At 38.8% G+C, this 19,344-nt stretch overlaps 1 protein-coding gene across 3 annotated transcripts in view; it reads right to left on the bottom strand.

The window, feature by feature from the left end:
- Positions 1–18,556, bottom strand: part of galnt18a (UDP-N-acetyl-alpha-D-galactosamine:polypeptide N-acetylgalactosaminyltransferase 18a) — a 166,447-nt gene extending 147,891 nt beyond the window's left edge. For 2 of the 3 annotated variants that reach the window (XR_015776941.1, XM_088079671.1), the window contains exon 1: positions 18,032–18,556. Coding sequence is in view for 2 of the 3 variants with exons in the window: in XM_088079671.1 (XP_087935797.1) it covers positions 18,032–18,278 (247 nt within the window). In the remaining variant the exon portion in view is untranslated. The remainder of the gene's footprint in view (positions 1–18,031) is intronic. The other variant, XM_042496204.2, reaches the window with a different exon arrangement.
- Positions 18,557–19,344: the final 788 nt, after the last annotated feature.

Below are 19,344 nucleotides of genomic sequence, written 5' to 3'. Positions count from 1 at the left end.
GCATAAAACAGCACCAACATAGAGCTTGTTTATCAAGAAAAGCACAGATGGAGGATCCCCAGCACACCCTGACAGAGGTTCTAGCTAAGCTCCTAATGTACTAAAATCCTAGAAATGTTGTGAAATGCAAGAAAGATCTAAAAAATCCTCAAAAAGTGCAAAAATCCTAGAAATGTCCTAAAATCCTAAAATAATCCTAAAGTCGTGGAACCATGCTAAAATCCAAGAAATGTCCAAATATCCTGGTGACATTCTGAAATCCTACAAATATCCTTAAATCTAAGAAATGTCCTGAAAACCTGGCAACATGCTAAAATCTAAGAAACCTCCTTAAATGCTAAAAACATCCTAAAATCATAGAAACATCCTCAAATCCAAGAAATGTCCCTGAAAACTAAGAAACATCTCAAAAATGTTGGAAATGTGCTAAAATCTGAGAAATGTCCTTACATCCTAGAAACATCCTAAAGTCTGAGAAATGTCCTACAATCAAAGAAACATCCTACAATCCTAGAAACATCCTAAAATAACAGAAACATGTATGGGGCTGCTGCAACTGGCCCCTGGTCTTCCGTCATTTTGGAAATTGGCCCCCAAGCAAAGCAAGAGGAGTATCCTTGGCCTATACAGAAATGACACCCAAGATACAGATAACGAGAATATTCCACTAATTAATAAACTGCATTAAAAAACAAAATGTTTCTGATGCCAGTTTCCTCTTCCTAGAAATAATAAAAACTTAAAGCGAGCCGCAGGGAGGCAGCAGGAAAGACGTCTCTCTCTGCAGGACAGCCTGAGGGGGACAGACAGCAGTTTCAGATCGAGGCACCAGAGGTGACCGATGACCAGAGGCAGAACTGTGCTACAGCTCATGTCCAACACACATTTGGGAAACATAAAATGAACACTTCTCACAATAAATCTTCATGACAACAGCAGAAAAGGTGTTCTGCAGGACCAATTGGTGGCAGAGCTCCCAGCCTGCCCTGCTGCCCTGCAGTGAGCAGCACACACTGCTGCTCAGGACGCTGTTTGAAGACACTGCTGAATTGTCTCTTCATCTGGGTGCCTCATTTATGACATCAGACTTGTTTTTATTTGCATAAGTAAACTGCAATTTTCAATTTCAATTAAAGCTGGAGTAGGCAGTTTTATTTCAAGCAAAAACCCCATAATAGACTCTGAGTGTATTGTAATTCAAGTGGCCAGAGAGAAAACTAGACTCCTGAAGCTCCTCTTTTCTCCGTTTTCAAGGTTTTGAGAATCTAGCCTGACAGGAGACTTTGGCCAATCACAGACTCGACATGTTTTCTTATCGATAGATCTATATTATCGGCCGATATGAGCACACAGACATATTGGCATCGGCGTATATTTTTTCTGATATGCGCTGATAAGAAAACTTTTTTTTACAGACCATATAATGCAGAAAACAATGCTTGGGGGGTTTTGAAATGGTCAGCAATTGACTGATACTGAACAGTACTGATGTTTATTTATCTATTTTTTTATTGTATTTGTTATTTAATAAAATAGTCAGCAAAGAGCATACATTACTGATGTGTATTTTAGTTTTATATTCTTTTTTTGAATGGTCAGCAAAGACTCATGCTCAACAAATACGCTATTGGTGTTTAATTTATTTTTCTTTATTGTTTATTTTTGTTTGTATGTTATGTTAATGAGTAAATTGTTGAATAAGAGTTGTTTATTTAAGAAAACAGCCTTCTGAATACTTTTGCATCGTCATCGTCGGTGCAAAATCGGAGCACAATCCACATAATAATGATCTACTTTCATTCCAGCTCAAAAATTCACTATATCGGTCTCCATATCAGTAATCTGCATTTTTTTTTTATATAATATGAAATCGGCATCAGTCTCAAAAATCCCATATCGGTCGAGCTCTAGTTATCCACGGCAATTTTAGTATCAGTATTTATTTGCAGTGTTGGTGAATTAAACGTTACTTTTAAGAGGAGACCTGACACCAAATGTGTCAGGCGTTTCCTGCAGCCCCCCAAATGTGGACTTTGTGAGGCTGGCAGCCTGCGACGGTCTTTCCCGAGCCTCACTGGAGAACCTTAGCTGTGGGGCAGCAGCGAGCGGAGCCTCCCTGCGGTGTCGTAATGCAGCCTCTGGGAGCTCCACTGAGGGATCGAGGAGACAGTGAGTGACAGTGGCAACTTCACCAAGTGTTAGATTCCGTGTTGGACACATCGTGTGTGAAATGTGAACAGGCTCCGTCATGCAGCCTGCCACCGTGAGAGAGTCGTCTCCTGCAGGAGAACTTGTCTGTGTGTGTGAGCACAAACACACAGATTTCAAAGCACCCGTTTCACAAAGACACACATAAGGACACAGAGGGCACACACACACACACACACACACACACACACCTCCTTACACACTTTCTGCTTATGGGATGAGACAAGTGTATGCATGAGTGGCTAAGTTAGCAGCTTGCACTTCACTGCGTTTGGGATTTGGAAGAGGTGTGTGTGTGTGTGTGTGTGTGTGTGTGTGTGTTTGTGTTTGTGTGTGTGTGTGTGTGTGTGTTCATATTTCTGTCTGCACATGAATATCAGGTCAAACCACAGCAGAGTTTCTGTGGTTCGGGGTGCAGTCCATTATGAGTCTCCTGTGGGTGTGTGTGCACAGTCCCCTTTTTTAACCAATTTGTGCCTGCAACTGAAATTTTGAATTTCCTTTGCTGTGAGTGTGCTTTGATTCTCTGATGTGCTCTGATTCAGAAAAAAATCTTCAAAATCGCTCCATCCATCATGTCAACGTGTATTTTGGAACCTGATTTAGTTGCAATCTCGGTCTTTGGATGATTATCACTAAGTCAGATTTTAGTCATTTGATTATTGTTGATATTTCAGTCTGGTTTTGATATTCAGATTTTAATTTTATGTTTTAGAAGCACTGAAACGCTGATGAGGAGGCGGCACGTACATTTCAAAGATTCAGTGTTGAAACAGCATGCAGCCCAAAAACAAGAGACAGCAGAGGAGGATCCAAATGAAAACCGGGCACACTGAAACACTAGTAACTAACTCTAAAATAAAAACAGGCTGGAAAGCACACTGTGTACACCAGTCAAGTTGAACTTACAATTTACATCCATGTGTGTGAAAACACGGATGCGTCACACACATCTTTCCCCGGCAGCACAGCAGATCTCTACAATCAGCACAGTTCAAGTTGTTGGACACCAAAAATTAATGTCGCCAATTCAAAATTTGACCAGTCGCTCCTCTTCTGCTTTTTGACTTAAGACATTATGTAATGGCCAAAAAGTGTTTTTGCAGAACGTTATGATGTCACAGTTGGCCTTTGACCTCTTGGATATAAAATGTCAGAACTTCATCATTATTTATAATGAGACATTTGTGTGACATTTGAGCGTATGAATTCTTTAGCTGAGTTATGACCAAAAGCATGTTTTACGAGGTAATCGTGAACTTTGACCTTTGAGCACCACAATCTTATATGTTAATTGTTGAGTCTAAGTGACACTTGTGCCAAATTTGATGAAACTAACTGCAGGCAATCTTCAGATATTGAGTTCCAACAATGAGACAGATGTAAGTTCACAGTGACGAATCAGCTCATCCTTGAGTGACAAAATTTAAGAAATTCCCTCAAGGTGTTCTAGAGATATCACTTTTACAAGAGTGAGACAGATGCAAGTTCATAACGACCTTGACCTTTGACCTATGACCACCAAAATGTAATCAGTTCTTCACTGAGTCCAAGTGGATGTTTGTGCCAAATTTGAAGAAATTTCCTCACGCCGTTCTTAAGATGTTGCGTTCATGAGGTTGAACGGAGCTATATGTGTATGCGGTGCTTAATGTGTAAAGAAGGAGGTCCCGAGACAAAGACAAAGACGGGGGGATGTACCACCGGCCCTGCAGGGGGGTTAACAACATATTGCAACATATTGGACTGTTGGACTGCATGGGTGCTTGCTATTACAGCTAAACAAACCTAAATAACACTGTCTGCACAAACAGATTGATGAGATTTGAGATATTGAGATATTTATAAAGACTTATTAATCGGAGTATTCTGTTAAGTCAAAATCAGCAGGATGAGACGCACAGAAACAGCTGTTTGTAGCTTTCTCTCGTAACTTTGTCTTGACCTTCAGCCAGGTTTCTAAAATGGGGGAAAATTAGAAATTAGGGCTGAATTTTCTATTCAGAACCACAAAGAAGAAGCAGGCTAAATGACATCTGTCTGTCTGTACCTCCATCCAGTTTCAGCACCACGGACAGCGCCGCACCAACACTCCGAGGCGTCAATAATCAGCACAGACGCAGCAGAGACCAACAGTCAAAATTCCCTCCTAACTTCATGCTTCTTTGTCCCAAAACAGCCCATAAAACATCCACAGAGCCCTCGGCCTCCTTTCCCCCCGTTTGTTTCTTCAGTCCCCGTGACTCAGGCAGCTCTAAGTCCTTTTGTAACCACCGCACCGCGGTCTCCACACTGGTGATCCACCGAAAATACTTTGGCCTGCTTAGGGTCAGACTATTTGGCTAGTACGAGGAAATTCAACAAACTCTTTTCGCCGTTTTACCAGTTTCCTCCTTACCTCTGAGGGCAGGCTATCTTAATTCAAATCACAGTTTCAAATCACAACATCAGCTCACATGAGGAGCACAAAACTCCCAAACTCTGCACGCTGCCTGACCTGAGGCGCCCTGTCTCTCTCTCTCTCTCTCTCTCTCTCTTAAAATCCGATTTAAAATGCATCTAAAATTGGCAAACAAGTGATTTTTGTGCGACTTTGGTGGGAAATAAAGGCTAACAAGAGAGGTAACATTAAATATTGGACAAAAATGTATTTACATATTTTCATAGTGACACAGGAGGTGACGGATCCAATTAAATAGGTTCTGGTCCCAAATCAAGCCCTGGATGTATGTATGTCTGGACGGACGAACCTAAAAACATAATGTCTCGGGCATCAGCTATCACCGCCACAGAGGACTAATGAGACATGACACATGGTGAGAATGACTTTCATAAGAAAACAGAAAACAGACTACAATTAAAATCTCATTTTGTAGAAAGAGTCACTTAAAAAGGATTCAGAGACTGAATGTGCAGCTGACAGTAGCTGGCTTACAGTAACACATGAGTGAAATGTGACCCAGTGCCCTTTAATTTTAGTGATTTAATTACTGCAACAGCTACATAGGTTTCATATTGCCAAACTGAAGAACAAAGAATAAAACCGTAACTAGAGCAAGTTTCTCACCTAGTGAGCAAAGAAATAAATAAAAAAAACAACCCAAGCATGAAGGATGAAAGTGGATTTTGGCAGCTTTGAATACAACCTGATGATGGTTAATTTACAGGTGCAAACAAGCTTTGCCGGCAAATTTACTTTTAAGACTTTAATCTCAGCAAATCTGGCTTTTACCTGAAAAATGTGCTTTGACATGATCTGAGCTGAAACTGAAAAGTAGAAAATGTGATTTTGAATAAGTGTGAATTAAAAACATATGAAACTAGTAAGGTGAAAGCAACAGTGGAACGGTGGTTTCTGTGCTTTCCCAACTGCATTCACAAAGCCTTTTGTGGAAAAATTTCATGTATAATTTAGACAGTACTTGTTGTGGAGATACAGAATGAGTCCACAGAGCCAAAATAACAAGAGGGTGAGCACGGCTCCAACTTCTACATTTCTCATCATTCATATCCAAGATCAAATCTTGCAGCTTCAGATCTACTGTATATACTACTGTTTGTTCTGTTTGTGCATAAATACATAGAATGATATAAAAAACAAAACCTCATAAGCAGGTGAAAATTTCATGACATTTAAGGGCCCAGACGCACCAAAATGACACTGTCACTGAGTGATGGCTGACCATCGGATTGGTGTAACAGGGCCTTAATCCTCTGAAAGCTGAGCAAACTGGTTTGATTTCTTGTGAAGTGAAAAGGAATTACCTAAAAGTAAGCACATAAAATGGTGAGGATAAGACAAAAAAGACCCCAAAAAGTGCTTGAATTTGCAAAAATATATCTATGCTTTTGTTGCATAATTTTACAAATATAAATATAAAAATTATGAACACAATTTTCTGGATAATTATCCTATTTTTCTAAATTATATTAATTTACCTTAAAAAGAAATCAATTTTTAGGCAACTGTTACTTTTTTTTTTTTTTTTTTTGCAATTTTAGGGACATTTCTTGCCAAGTTGCTCACTGCCTTTTCTCTCATGTTTTTGAAATATATCAAACCAATTTGCTTAGGTTTCAAGGAGGGGTTAAACAGCTTTTAAAAGACGTCTGAACGCATCACGAGAACACTTGTAAATCCACATTTCAAAGGGGGAAAAAAAACTCTCTAAAATACTTTACAAAACAAGTTAGAATTATTTCCAATATAGGACAAAACAAAAAATAATCTTTTCTTAATATTAAATGAAAGTTTTTCCGAAGTGTGCACAGTCTCTGGTAATCAGATTTAAACCCATAATTACTTCTTTGGCAGGTGAGGCAATTTATTTTGGATGCTGAATCACAAATCTGCAGTAGTCAGTGACAGGGGTGAGCTCCCCTGAAACGTACCCTAATAATCTGCACCGTGCTGTCATGGATCAGAGCAACGTCACAGAGGAGGTGCAGGAAAGTCACGGGGCTTTAATCTGGAGAAAAGTCACACCTCCGGAATTGTGAACATCACACATCGTCCATCTGACAGACGAAAACGAGAATACAGAAGTGGATTCGTCGCTAAATCATCACACCCTCCCCGGCACCTTCCCTTTGAATTACAGTGGTGTGAGGGTGCAGACGCAGGCGAGGGAGAGGAGGTCTTTAACATTCACAGGAACAGAAGTCACTCTTCATTATCTCCGCCAAGGAGGTTATGTTTTTCCGTTTGGTTTGTCTGTCAGCAGGATTTCGGAAAAACTGCTAGCCTGATTTTCATGAAAGTTGGTGAGAGGGTGCAGCAAAGTGCCGATAGAGAATCCATTAAAGTTTGAGGCAGACTTGAATCCCTGAATCATTGATCACTGCAAGAAAGGGAGATCTGCTCTCTCTGATTGCCCTTGTAGTTAAAATATGTAACCCTTTTACCTTTACAAAAGTGATACTCAACTTACGGTCTGCAGGTCTAATCTTGCCCCTGATAGGGTGGCAGGTGGCCTCCTCAACCATTTTCTAATTCACACAGAAATGTTTTTGTACTTTTAGTATACACAAGGTGCCAGAGTGCATAAAACAGCATCAAAATAGAGCTTGTTTATCGATAAAGTACCAGTGGAAGATCCTGGAAACATCCTAAAAATGTCCTCAAACCCTCAAATTGTCCTAAAATCCTAGAGACGTCTTGAAATCCCAGAAATGTCCTAAAATCCTCTGAATGCATCGAAATATAGTTTGTTTAATGGTAGGGGCCAGTAGAGGATCTCCAGTTTTCCCCAACAGAGAACCTAGCTAACAACCCAGTCTCCTAAAATCCTAGAAACATCCTGAAATCCTAGAAATTTCAAAATGTCCAAGAAATGTCCTAAAATCCAAGAAATGTCAAAAAAATACTCTAGTGTCATAAAATCCAGGAAATCCAAAAAATGTCCTCAAATCCTAGAAATTTCATAAAGTCCTAGAACTGTCATAAAATCCGAGAAATGTCCTAAAATCACGGAAATGTACGAAAAACTGAGAAATGTTCTAAAATCCTGGAACATCCAAAAATATTAGAAATGTCCTAAAATAAAAAAAAAAAGTCCTCAAATTCTAGACATTTTGTAAAGACCTAAAAATGTCCTAAAATCCAAGAAATGTCCTAAAATCCAAGAAATGGCTTAAAAATACTGGACCATCCAAAAATACGAGAAACATCCTAAAATCCTAGAAACGTCATGAATCTGAGAAATTTCCTCAAGTCCTAGGATTGTCCTTAAAATCCTAGAAATGCTCTAAAATCCAGAGCATCCTAAAATACTAAAAACATCCTAAAATCAAAGAAACCTCTTCAAATCCTAGAAATGTCCTAAAATCCTATAAACATTTATGGGGCTGATGTGAGTGGCCCCTGGCCTCATGCCCTTATGCAAAAGTGGCCCCCAAGCAGAGCGAGCTGAGTATCCCTGCTCTATCATGATACTCCAGATGTCCGCTTACTTGCTTCACTGTTTTTCTTTCCTTCCTTGCACTTTCTCTAATTTCAGCATTTTGCACTTTCCACAGGCATCTGACAGCGCACCTGGCAGGGAAAATCTAGAGCACCGAGCCAAAAAGGATTGATTTCTGTGCGCAGACGTGCCTGTGCACCTGTGTGTTACAGTGTCATGGCAGCCTAAACCCACTGATGTCAGGATGTTTGCAGTGACGCCGTTCTTCACGCAGCGATACACAGACTCTATAGGCAGACGGTGACATCCACATCAAAACCTCTTACCATCGCCATGTATCTTTGATGACACACCAGACACACAACTTACACTGTGACGCACACACGAGCACGCACAGTCTCACAAGTCCACCCTCCGCCCTGCACACTCCTCCTCTTCAGTAGACTGTCAACATGGATCAACTTGCACTGACTCATAAAGAGACTACTAAAAATAAGACTGTACTTGGCTGGATAGAAACAAACAATGCAGAACACGGATCAAAACACGACATCACATGCGAGGAGACAGATCCTCTGAAAATGCAGACGACTATGGAAAGAAAGAATCCATTTTGTGTCTTAGGAATAATCATTCTGATGCTCTTAATCCTGTGCATCTCGTGTCTAAGCGGCCCCGCAGTGTGGGAATGAATGGCTGTAAACAAATGTGATAAAATATGCACTGTTTCATGACCCGAATCTCTTCCTGACTGAGACTCTGCCTCTGCAGAGCCGGCGATGGATCATGGCATCTGACACCTTCAACACAACCAGGACTCTTCATTTCTGCTTTGTGAACTAAAGGGAAAACCCACCCAAAAACTGAATTTAGACACGTTATTCCATACGAACCCCCACATATTCAACAGAAAGTAAGTAAATCCGTGAGTGAGTGAGTATGAAAGTAAGTTATTAACCCTTGAGGCCCACTTTAATTTTAAAAAGCATTAAATAAGAAAGAACAAATTAAAAAACAAAAAGTGCTTTTCAAAATCAAGCTTTAAAAAAAATATACATATATATTATTTTCTACTTTCATTGATTTAATGTTTTAATTAACATCAGTCCTAATCATAAATGTTAAATATTCAGTCATTTTCAGAATTTTAAACCTTTAAATAATGGGTTTTTGTCATGGTGCTATTGTGTTTTTAGATGAAAACAACACAAAGAAATTATTTATTTTCAGTCTACTACATGCTAAGTAGATTTTTTTTTTTATTGTCACAGCCTGAGATATGTCAGCGATTTGCAACAACATTGGTATTTAAAATTTTTATTAATTGTTTTTTATTATTCTTTTATTTTTTGTAGTGTCGAATACACTTATAGTGCTGCTCTGCACACAAAATAAGCTTTTCACAGTCAAGCTATAAAAAATACTATACATTAATATTATGTTCTACTTTCATTTAGTTTATTGTTTTAACCAAGATCTGTCCTGATCATAAATGTCAAATACTCTTTTTCAGAATACTGAAATACTATTTTCAGAATTTTCACACTTGAAGTGCTTGCTAGGTTTGATTTTGTGATGCCACTTTGTTTTTAGATGAAAAAAAACACACAAAAAATAAATTATTTATTTTCAATGTACAACATACAGAGCAGATTTTTTTTTTTTTTTGATGATGGGTTATGTCAATGATTTGCATTGTGACAGTGTACCTAGTGGAAATAGCATGTATTTTCTCCATATGCCAAATATTGTAAAAAATGACATCATCAAGTGGAAAATTGTTTTGCAGTTTATAAAATCTTTTATATGTCTTCCTCTATTTGTTCATGTGTGTCTATTTAATAATGTCAGATGCTATCTAATATTGAACGAAAGATATAATATCGATATAATATTGAAAGATATAATCTTTGGCAGTCGGTTCAGGATTAGAGAGACAAAACTCCAAAACTGAGGTCATGAAGTGACATACGAAGGAACACTTAGTACTACAGAATATTAGTAATTTGTTTATATGACACTCATTGAGACATTCAGCTTCCAGCTCAAAGCCAGTGAATGAAAAAGTTTTTTTTTTAAAACCAAAGTACAGTTTCGATTTTCTCTGCTGCCAACCTGCAGTGAATTATTCTCATCACATTCTTCTCATTCAAACCTGCATGTTGGTTCCGCAGTCTGGTCTTTTTGTATCTGTGACAAAGCATAAACACATAAACACATCAGCCCCTGGCTGATAATGTAATCTGGCACTGGCTCCGAGGAGCGAGCAGAGTGGAAGAGAGGAGTGTGCCAAGCACTCCGGCGGCTAAATTTACTCACCCGCTGTAACCCCGCAGCCGATGCAGATTCTATTAGCACTTGTGAAGAGTTCAGTTCACCGTCAGTCTGCCATTCTCCATGTTAATGATGAGTGCTGTGCTTTGGATCATACCGACTCTTCTCAGCACAGAGAGGAGCTGCACTTAAACCCTTTGAAACCTGAGCAAATTGGCTTGTTTTCTTTCCAAAAATATGGGAAAAAGGCAAAGAGCAAGAGTAGAAGAAATGACCTCAAAACTGGCAAGAAATTAGTTAAAAGTTAGTTAGTTTTAATTTTTAAAAAAGTAATTAATTTTTTTTTTTTTAATTTAAAAAATATTAATAATAATAATAAATTAATTAATGACCTGGAAAGGGCTTCAAATATCATAATTTCAAAAATATGTATTTATTATAATTATGAACATAGTTTTCCCTAACTTTTTCCCCTTGACATTTTCCCTAGTTTTTTAAAAAAAAATCTAAATTTACTAATTTCTTGCAACTGGTGGAACATTTCTCACCAGTGTGCTTATTGCTTATTTTTCCTACATTTTTGAAGGAAATCAAACCAAGCTGCACAGAGTTCAAAGGTTTAAGTATTTGGGAAAGGTGTCTGAGTGCAGCACTAAAGAGTGATGTCAGTCCAGGTTCTAAAGGGTTAAAAATTTAGGAGGCTTCAAAGTGCTGCAGTAGAACTTGCTGGCGGTGGTGTAAATCCACACACACAGGTGTGGGTAAAAGCTTGCATACTCTTAGATTAGCATCTCATTCTTTACCACAGTGAGCAAGATAATGTCTTTCATTCATCTTTTCCCACTTGTTGAACCAGCGGGACAGCAGCTCTTTACAGTCTCTGTCCAAAGTGGAAACTGAGTGCCCCCTGTTGGCCCCCAACACTGTGATCTAATGGCTGCCTTTGTCCACATTTAGATTTCGTTAAGATTTCACCTTCGTTTATTACCTGAGCTACTCAATGGTTAGTAAAGTAAGGGACATGGTAGGCTCAGCTCCTCCATAGGGCTCTTTCCCACTGGAGAAAAAAAACACTATATAAGGGAAGGAGGACACAAAACAAAAAGCAAAAGTCAAAAAAGAGGGTTCAAGATAGAACCAAGCTTGTTATATGAGGTGCAACTTAATGACGCCCAGCCACAAAATACCATCTGTCTCCGTCCAAGCAGCACTTTAGCACTGCTAGGAATTAGTCTGCACAGAGTTTGAAAGAGAGACTGAATGAGGATGAGAGATATAAAGAAGAACTGGAACATTTTCACTGGCCTCCATGCTGCTTTATGTTTACTGACCTGTTTTACAGCTTGTTTGTGATGCTGAACAAACAAACAAAAAAACGAAAAGGCATGCTTGTCTACACAGCTCTGGTCCACTGACAATGGGAAAAGATTCTGTCGCCTCTTTTTTTTTTTTTTTTTTTTACCATTTTTTCTTGTATTTAAAAAAACCTGCATATGCAAGCTAATTTTCATAGAAAAAGAGATTTTGTGAATCTCATTTATTTGAACTTTCCTTAAAGCTGGGCACATAAAGACATTTTAATTAATGAAGATTAGAGGTTTAATAAGTACATGAAAGGCAAATATCATTCAAGGCCCTGCTCCCGTCTGTTAGATAAATGTCCATTCATTTGCATATATTAAAAATGCTTTATTTAAAATTACTGTGCAAGCAATACTTGTTGAATTCTGCCAGGCAACGGCACCATCTCACCATCGATCCAGAGTTAGAGCTCGCTGATTTTAAAGCTGCATTCACTTTCATTTTTTAAAGACGGTTTGGACACTCAATACTGACGCTAAGGTCCAAATGTCACAGAAATTGAATCTTTCAAGGTTTTGTTTGATTTGAGCCTGTGGGGCTTTTTTGTATCTATGTATCAAATGTAGCCCTTTGAAACCTGGATCGACAGCAATTTTGCATTCAGATGCTTCTCACAGGCATCAAAACCTTTGAACCCTGAGCAAATTGGTTTGATTTCTTTCAAAACATAAGAAAAAGGCAATGAGCATCTGGACAAAAACTGTTCTGCAAATTGCCAAAAAAATGTACTTTGTAACTTTGTCTAGTTATTATAATAATAAATAAATGTATTTATTATATTATTATTATTATTATTATTATTGTCATTATAAAAATAATTAGGAAAAATCTACATATGTTAAAATGTGTAATTTATTTAAAATGTAATTATACAAAATGTATCTATAACTATATTTCTAATTTTATAATTATCACAATTATATATTTATTTTACTAAATCATTATAATTTTTTACACTTTTCTCAGGTCATTTCCCTGTTTATTTTACTGTTTGTTTGGGGGATTTTATATAATTTTCAGTTAGTTTTCTTGTACTATTTAATAATTTCCTCCTAATTTCTGGGTCATTACTTCTTTAATTACTCATTGCCTTTTCCCCATGTTTTGACTGAAATTAGGCCAAGTTGCACGAGTTTCAAAGGGTTAAAGAAAACCTGCTAATCCCCTGCACAGTAACAGTTGTATCTGTGCCTGTAAGTGTCAGCAGTTATGTATCACTGCATCTGAAATGATGTTTCCCCTCTCACGTGTATTAATCCAGCTTCCCTGATTAGCAGCGTGTTCTCAATAAGATCATCTGAAACTGAAAATTAATCCTGGATCAACAGTCTTTTCTCCAAGATGTTTGATAAATTACGGCCCTTATCTTTCCAAGGAACGCCGTTCTCTCGCTGTCTGTTGGCATTAGAGAAGAGCTCTCGACGTACAGTGCTCTGCTGTTAATCATCTCGGCGCTGCGACACAGCGCATATTTCTCCTACAGCCTACGTTCAGTTAGTGAGTTGTGTACTGTCCCATTTAGCAAAAGATAAAGGAAGACTTTGTCCCACTTCTTAATATGTGTTGACTCACTGATGTACAGCTCTGAGCAGGATAATTAAAACATGGAGGGCCCAGGGAGAAAACTATTAGTCCTGTGTGTGTATCACTTAAACATTTTATCAATGAACAAAACCCTTTTCTCCCATCGACAGAAAACAGACCAATATGAGGTACTATCTAACATAAGGCATTTGTAAATTGTGACTGACGTGTTGAAGTTTGTCCAGCTCTGACCTGAATTGTGTTTTTAGACAAATGACCTAATCTGGTTTCTGAATTTAGGGTGGTGGTGAGGAGTTGGCCAGAGAGGGCTATAAATGGGCCGATGATGCAAATACAAATAGTACATTAAAATAGGACACTAACTGTCAATGGATTTGATGCTCTACTCACTTTGGACGTCACTCAAAAAACATAATTCAGCATTATGATGAACTAACAATAACCAGCATTCCTCCTAAACGACCTCTCTGTGACCTTCTCACATGTTCTGAAAACCTCTGTCTCTTAATTAAAGTAAAATGTTTCTTCATTAAACAGTCCCTCCAGCATTTTGCAGGCTGTTTTGGGGGATTCTTTTGCCCTGAAATGCCTGATTTCATGGCATTTTTTCAGAGATACTGCGATGTATGCTGTGATATTTATGGGCATTTCTTGCAATAAAATTGCAGGGGCAAGTGAAAATTGCAAACACAGTTGCCATGATGAGTCGGATTCAGAGCCTGTAATTATGAACATTCGGTATTCCCCACATGAGCTAACAGCAGCATGTGACTAATATATAACACTGAGCCGTTAAACAGTCCCAACAGTCTCACACTGGCACCGAAATGGCTCGATTTTTATTTTTGAACTCTTCAATAACCGTTGAGTAATGTTAGCCATGTGATGCCAACAGTTAGCCCTGGTATTGTGTGTGTGTGACTCTGTAACTCACTATAGCTCACACTAAAGGCTCACTGCATGAATAAACCTGCTAAGATGTGTTTTTTTAATGTAATAGGAAACCAACCAAACAATCTGTATTGACACACAGGTCACGTGATGGAAACACCACACCCAGGTGAACGCACTAATTTCAACACCTTAACCAGCTAGATAAGCCGCCACTAATTTCCGTCCGTCTTCTCCTGAGGTACGCTAAAATATTGATTTATTGATTACTCTGCCCCGACTTTGACAGAGAGACCGAGTAAGATAGAAAAATAGAGGTAACCACTGTAAAATTTTCACAAACTTTTGTCCATGCTGCTTTTTACTGTTTACATGTTCTCCAGCCTGTCTGTGACATCAAACAGACGCACCAAAAAAAAGACCCACGCACACACAGAAAGGTATAGTCATCTGCTGCAGTGCCGTGTACACAGCTCTGCTCTACTGACAATGGGAATGGAGTCTATGGCCTATTGTTAGTGGGTTTACCCATGTTCAGAAAACACGAGTGCACACGCTAATTTTGACGGAAAGGGGGTATAACAGGACAAAAAAGGTTCAGTGGGTCAACACACTTAAGCAGCTCTCTAATGAAACATCATTTTACCCATTTTAAGTAGTCAAATTTGCGGTAAAGTTGCAGTGACTGGACAATATTTCAAGGTTGCACAGAATTCACAGGGATTGGATAAATTTGAGTTAATTGTTCCGTTCACAACATCGAAAAATCCTGGAGGGACTGATTAAAGTGCTCCTCTTTTGTCCTGTGGATTCTTTGACTTTATGTTGAGTAGAGATAAAATGATGTGTTAATTAATCTGCTGGTCGACTGACAGGAAAGTCGATCTGAAACCATAAATGTTTAATTGGTCAAGTAATTTTTTTTTAAAAGCACCAAACCAAAATTAGCATGTTCGCTTACGTTGCCTGACTCTCAGACAGTCGAAAAAAGGATCAGAATCAAAGCATAAACCAGAGACAGCATCTTTTGTATATATTACATTCTTCTGGCTTGGTGTATACATCTCGCACACAATACCATCGGACCGCCGACAGCTCGGTCGAACATTTGGGTGTCTTGTGTTCGCAGCTTCCAGCTGTTTGCTTCCAGCTGTGGTGAGGAGCGAGCTACAGAGGTCTGCTGAGCTCCTTTCTTTCTCTCTCCACACCCCAAGATTTTTTTTCATTTTCAAACATGAATCAATCAGACCTCATACAGTTTTTTTCTGGAGCAACAAAAGGATTTACAACTTTTTCTTTTCACACATGCAGTACTACACCCCAACACTGTAAACATACTTTGATGTGCAGAATTGGTGGACTTTGTGTGTGCTCAACTGTTGGCCTGACAAAACAATGTTGTTGTTGTTCCACTGTGAAAAAATCACCATAAATTTCTGTATTCTGGAATATCTGAACTTTTCCGAATGTTGTATGCTGAGGAGGTGGGAGGGATTCTCTTTTAAAGGTTATTTCTTGATGCATAAAATGAATCAATAATCGGAAATCTAAAACTGAATCTGTACATCCTTTATGGCTCAAGGATCAGTGAAACTCAATTTACAGCCCGCAGAACAAATCTGGCCCCCAATAGGGCGCTGGGTGACCCCCCCAACTATTTTCTAATTTAAAAAAATAATAATAAAAAAAAAAAAGTAATCCACACTGAGATTTGTTTTTGTTCTTTTAGTTTACGCAAGTGCATAAAACAGCATTGAAATAGCTTGTTTATCAAAAAAGTGCCAGTGGAGGATCCCTGCACCCCACAACAGAGGTCCTGGCTAAGCCCTTAATCTCCTAAAATCCTAGAAACATCCTAAAATTAATAAATGTCCAATAATCCAAGAAAAGTCCAAAAATCTGAGAAATGTCATAAAGTCTTAGAAATGTCCTAAAATCCAAAAAATGTCTTAAAATAGGAGAAATGTCCAAAATAATGAGAAACATCCTAAAATCCTTTCAACATCCTACTATCCTAGAAACATCCCAAAACTCTGGAAACATCCTAAAATCATGGAAATGTCCTACAATCCTTTAAACGTGTACAGGGCTGCTGCGACTGGCCCCTGGCCTCCTGTCATTTTGCAAAAGTGGCCCCTAAGTAAAGCAAGTTAAGTTTCCCTTCTCAAGGATGGTGAAATGTAATAGATTTAAAAAATAAAACGCACGTTGCTGTGTTGTGTTTATGTTCTGTGCAAATGAACCTATTGGATGGTAACGGACATAAACATAAGTGTCAAAGCTACTTCTTGAGTTTTGATGAGGCGCTGAACGTCATAAATACAATCTAACAGGCGTCCACAAAGAGCCAGCGCACGGAGCATTTAGCTTCTGTGAGGCCAAGTGAAAAGGGAGCCTCAGCACTGGTTAGACAGAGGGAAGTTTACCACAGTTTATTTACACATGCTAAACAGTCACACTGCTAAATAGTCGTGATTGTTACACACATGCATGTGCACTGCAGAAAATGTGGCACCAAGGAAACAAGCAGCAAAGGACGGGAAAAGCATGGCAGAAAAGTTGGTTACATTATTCATATAATGAAATAATGACTGAACTGATAAATGGATTTAACCATTAAGTTAAACAAACAAACAAGATTCTCCCATTTCACCTGAACACATCATGGGCATGAAATTGGGTTTGGGATATGTTTGTTGGTCCAAAGTTTCTAAATTATTTAACTTGTAAACATGTTTTCTTCATGGAAATATTGCAGAGAACCACAACAAGTTATACAAGTAACACTTGAGGTAGTCTGCAGAGTTTTTCTTGGTAATCAACTAAAAAGTGTCCCAAATAAAATGACCTAACCCTCCAAAAAAGACAAAATCAGCATAAAGAAACTCAACCTTTGTGTCATCTTAGGGGTCAAAAATGACCCGTCACAATGTTAAACAGCATAAAAAAGCCCTAAATGATCTTTTTTCAACTTAAAATTCGATGACTTTTTCTAGAACGACACCAACGTGAGAAAAAGTGAAAGATTGCCTTTGTTCATATTTCCATGAAAGCTGTACACCAGCAGGGTAAAAATCTTGTCCTAGGGGTCATTTTTGACCCTGCAATTATAAAACCATTTTCATACCACAGAACACACACAAAACTACATCTGCAAAGTCCATGCACACAAACTTGCATATTGTCCTCACTGCACAGTTTAATATACTATGTTGTTAGACTGTTATTGCTTCTCTATGAAAAAATGCATTCAAAACTACTTTTTGCACATTTCTTCTACTTTCCTAAGCTACACATGTGATATATTTTGTTAAAACTATATTTACACCAATGCAGTACCTTTATAAATAAATAATAAATCTCTACTTTAGTAAAGACTATTAGGAGAGGTGTGTTGTATTTTAAAAAGACGAGTGGATCCCACTGATTAAATGCAGTTTTCCTGCACTGTGAAGAGGGAAAACCTAAATATTCACAAAGTTTGTTGTAAATGACAGGTTGTGTCTTCATGAAAAATAGATTTGGGGCTTAAAATTCAATCAAGCTGCTTTAGTTTTTAGGAGTTTAGTTGAAGGTGGGTCATTTTTGAGCTGGAAACACTGAATATCTTGATAATGTCTGTTAAGACTCATAAATTGTTAAATATGTTGTCATTTTTGTGTTTAAACTCATTGATTTATGGATTCATGTTTCAGTAAAGTAAATGTTAGATATTTCTACCGGAAATTAAGGTGTTGGTGACTTTAAAGTCAATTAAAAGTGGTCCTATTTTTCTCTGAAGGCTGCCTCGGATCTTTTCAATCATATTTCACCCCCAGCTTTCCCCGGACCCCCCAGGCTGTGCTGACCTTTGATGTGCTCGTTGACGACGCTCTCCAGCCGGTCCAGCCTCTCGATAATCCTCAGCGTTTCCCCTTTACTGTCCTCCTCTAAGTTTCTGTCGGCCTCCCCGCCGCTCTCCGCAACTTTGGAGCCCCCGTTGTTGGCCACATAGTTGGTGATCCAGCCGACGTACAGCAGACACACGATGTTGGTCATGCCGCTCAGGATCACACATGTCGACACCAAAGTTTTAGTTCTCCTTGTGCACAGCATCGCGACATCCCTCCATGGGCTTCCTGTTCCCCGACGCGCGCAGGCAGGTGGATTGAGGAGAAAGACGCACTCGACAAAAACGTTTCCAAACGGCGCGTCGCGACGCCGTGGAGTCACACAGAAATGCTCCGCGCGCTTTAAAAACGCTTCACTCTGCTTTATTCATACTCGCAGAATTTCTGGTGAGAAACAGAGTCCCCGCTGAGCAGCCGGCGAGTCAAGCTGCGCTGCAAAACTGTCAGACGCAGCGCTGCAACCGGCTCCCCACTCCCCTCCTCTCCTCCTCAAACAGCCCAATAGGAGGGGAGGAGGCGGGCTCTGTGCGCCTCCGCCGGCCCCCTCACAGCCGGAGCGGAAGGTGGAGGGGAGGGGGGCAACGCAAAGCAGCTGAGGTGCATCGACACGGTGATGGAGAGGCCCGGTGAGGTAATGACAGGCAAACATGCGCGTTCATGCAGGAATCGACCGTCTTGGGTGTATGCGCGTGCGTAAATTTGTGTAAGAGTGCAGAAGTGTACAGGTGTGGATGTGTGTGTGGATGTGTGTGTGCGTAGTTTTGTGAGTGTGTTCAAACACTGTTGATTCAGTTGTGGCACCTGTAAGAAACTCTACTTTTTTCCATTTTGGCTGAAGGGAGACGACGTTACCAAAGGACGGCACTGGAGGGACTTTAACTTTTTCTTCTCATTTATTTAATCATTTATCATTTATTTAATTTATTTTCATTTATTTCATTTCATTTATTTAAATAGATAAATATTACTGTGCTTTACAAGAACTTAAATTAAGTAAACTTGTAACTGGCCAAGGGACAGCTGCTGAAAATTTGTCAGAAAGGTTTTGTACATTTTCAAGGAAGATGACTGATGTGTATTTCTGTTGTTAAATAAAACAGAATAATAAAAAAATAAGCTAATGAACATGCATAGATAAATATTTAAAGGTATACTATCTTCTACCTATATCTATACTATATTCTTGGACATTAGCAGTTTTCTAGGATTTTAGGGCATTTATTTGATCTCAGGACAGTCCTAAGATTTTAGGACATTTCTAGGATTTTAGA

Source organism: Plectropomus leopardus, chromosome 7 (genome assembly GCF_026936395.1).
Source record: "Plectropomus leopardus strain MGB_pleo_1.0 chromosome 7, ASM2693639v1, whole genome shotgun sequence".
Classification (NCBI taxonomy): domain Eukaryota; kingdom Metazoa; phylum Chordata; class Actinopteri; order Perciformes; family Serranidae; genus Plectropomus; species Plectropomus leopardus.
Note: the sequence above shows the minus strand (reverse complement) of the source record. Positions and strands in the feature narration are given on the sequence as shown.